Source organism: Odontomachus brunneus, unplaced genomic scaffold (assembly GCF_010583005.1).
Source record: "Odontomachus brunneus isolate Ranch 3 - 2012 unplaced genomic scaffold, Obru_v1 Obru_scaffold_010, whole genome shotgun sequence".
NCBI classification, from domain to species: Eukaryota; Metazoa; Arthropoda; class Insecta; order Hymenoptera; family Formicidae; genus Odontomachus; species Odontomachus brunneus.
In genome coordinates, this window is record NW_022639460.1 from 2,374,539 (window position 1) to 2,377,140 (window position 2,602).

The 2,602-nt window shown below is 34.9% G+C and overlaps 1 protein-coding gene across 11 annotated transcripts in view; it reads left to right on the plus strand.

The window, feature by feature from the left end:
* LOC116840434 (alpha-protein kinase 1) overlaps positions 1-2,602 on the plus strand; it is a 14,196-nt gene that overhangs the window by 6,883 nt on the left and 4,711 nt on the right. For 10 of the 11 annotated variants that reach the window (XM_032807113.1, XM_032807122.1, XM_032807123.1 and 7 more), the window contains exons 9-11: positions 1,121-1,309; positions 1,562-1,899; positions 2,051-2,377. In XM_032807113.1, the coding sequence (XP_032663004.1) occupies positions 1,121-1,309; positions 1,562-1,899; positions 2,051-2,377 (854 nt within the window). The remainder of the gene's footprint in view (positions 1-1,120; positions 1,310-1,561; positions 1,900-2,050; positions 2,378-2,602) is intronic. The other variant, XM_032807124.1, reaches the window with a different exon arrangement.

Below are 2,602 nucleotides of genomic sequence, written 5' to 3' on the forward strand. Positions count from 1 at the left end.
GTATATATATATATATATATATATATATATATATATATATATATATATATATATATATATATATATATTCACGTATATTACGTTTATACTCTTGACTAACACTTCCATTAATGTGTTTCTACAATCATTTTTCTTCTTTCTCGTTTACTTTGTTCTAAGGAATGTCACTTTACTCAATGCGAGAATGATAAATCCGTTAAGGCAAAGACGATGTAAACGGCATTTACAAGTTACTTCTGTACTTTTCGATCCAAATTAACTTTCATCTGAATTAATTGATTACTTCAATTAAATTGGATAAAAAAATTGGATAAATTAAGTTTCTTGAATAATTAAATTAAAATAATAACATAGCTTTATTAATTTAATTTAATTTATGAAAAGTTAATGAAAACCAGAACAGAGATCGTGTTCATTATACTAATATATCTGACAACTGAAATTGAACAATTGTGATATGGCAAAATGTCAGTTACAATGTTTGTACGACGCGTTACAAGCAATAGAAAGAAAGTGTATCTACTCTCTTTGTGTTGGATGAATGTCACGTAGTTTAAATGCAACACTTAATAACGAACAAATCCAAATGATGTACATAGTATGCCAATGAGCTAAAGTGTTTTATTACTATATTTCTATACTGTAGAAATAGCGATCGATTGATATAGCGATATATACATATATATATATATATGCCAAAATAAAGAGAATACTTGAAAATAAAACAGTAATAGCCGTTTTTTGTGTTTTTGTGTACACACTTAACTTTACTCCTTCTTATACAGATTACGATGAAGCAAGTGCTGGCATGGACACACGTATGAATTGTTCGATAACTTTAACGATCGGTATACATGATGTTCTTCGAAATTGTTCGCGCGATCGTGTTATATTCTGTGCTCGATGCTTTTAATCGGACATTTCTGTTACTCTATTAAAGTGTATAGATCGTGTGTAGACTGTTCGATTTATGTGATTGCAACGTGTGCGAGTACTAGTAGCATACATATTTGTCGAAAGAAGTAGCTCAAATAACTGTTTATTCTGGCATTATAAGAGTAGTGGTGACAACAACTCTGCCACGTCGTGTAGTGTAGAGATTTTTGCGTGTCGTCTTTAGGTTCGTCTCCAGCTAGCACAAATTCGTCACAAGGTGCCAATCAGCAGCCACCACCAGGACTACACAATGGATCTCAAATGCAACACAACCACCGATCGATCTTTCAGGCGGACAATAACAGTTTCTTCAGTTCGAATAGCTTTCAGAAAATCTCTACCACCAGCTCAATGCCACCCAACTCCCTCGCAGGCATGTACAAGCTCTTCTACATTTTTTTTCTGCACAGATACCGTCGCTATGTTAACACCTTCTGTCACGTTCAACTGTACTTACGTTGTTTTACTTTAAACGAGAGGATCGCCAACGAGTTGTTCATCCAGAACTTTTGTAGGATCAATCTAGAAAGAGAGAGAGAGGGCTCTCTAATTTTGGGCGTCTGACGCTTACAAAATTTAAGATATATATGCGTGAAAGAATGATAAATTATAATTCGATATATAGCGAACGCGCATCTGGATTGGACGAGCACGGGAGTGGCTGCGATACCAGACTCGTTGCCGTCAGTCCATTCCAGTGAAGATTGGCAAGCGGCTTTCGGTTTCCAGACCGAATCTACCCGAGCCAACCATATTTTGCCGAAATCCAGCCCCTCTGATTCACCCAGAGTAACGTTCAATTCTGAAGGTTTTGTAGATGAGGAAGTTTACATACCTGCACCGTATACCGCCACGCTCACAGAACCGTCTGGTACCTTCACTAATTTGCTCGCAAATTCACCCGCGTCTAAATTCATGGCAGACTTTCAACAAAATTCGCTACAGCAAAGGCTTAATATGCAGGTGAGCGGAGTAAGAAGGATATTATCGAATTTTGCAAAATGCGTTTAACGTATTGAACACAAGAAGCGGCTTTGAGCATTCATTCTTTCACTAAGAACTCTATACCTTTTTTCTCATCTCGCTAATATATTGTATGTATAACGTTCCTAAGGCGCAACAAAATCAAGAGAATTGCGAATACATAAAGCAAAATGGACACGCCACGTTAGAGGAGGTTCGGAATCATCGTGATACGGGTTCAGATGTGAAAGCGGACGATGATCTAGGCTTCGATCCTTTCCACGAGACGCAGAAGGCATTAGCCGAACTTATGGAGAACGAGATGCAGATACAACAGCAGAGGATATTCCAGCAGCAGCAACAGCAGCAACAACAACAGCAGCAGCAGCAACAACAACAACAGAGAGAACGAGAAGAACAAAATAGGGTGCAACACCAACAGACCTTTGCGGGACTTAATCAGCAACACTTTCCACAAGTAATTGTCGTCCTGAAAATTTTTTAAAAGAATTCGTATTACTAAAAAAAATTTTTAATTTTATATATATATGTAAAATTATATATATAATATATATATATATATATATATATATATATATATAAAATGTATATAATTACATATATAAAAAAAATATACATATGTGTATATATATATATACATATATATATATATATATATATATATATATATATATATATATAT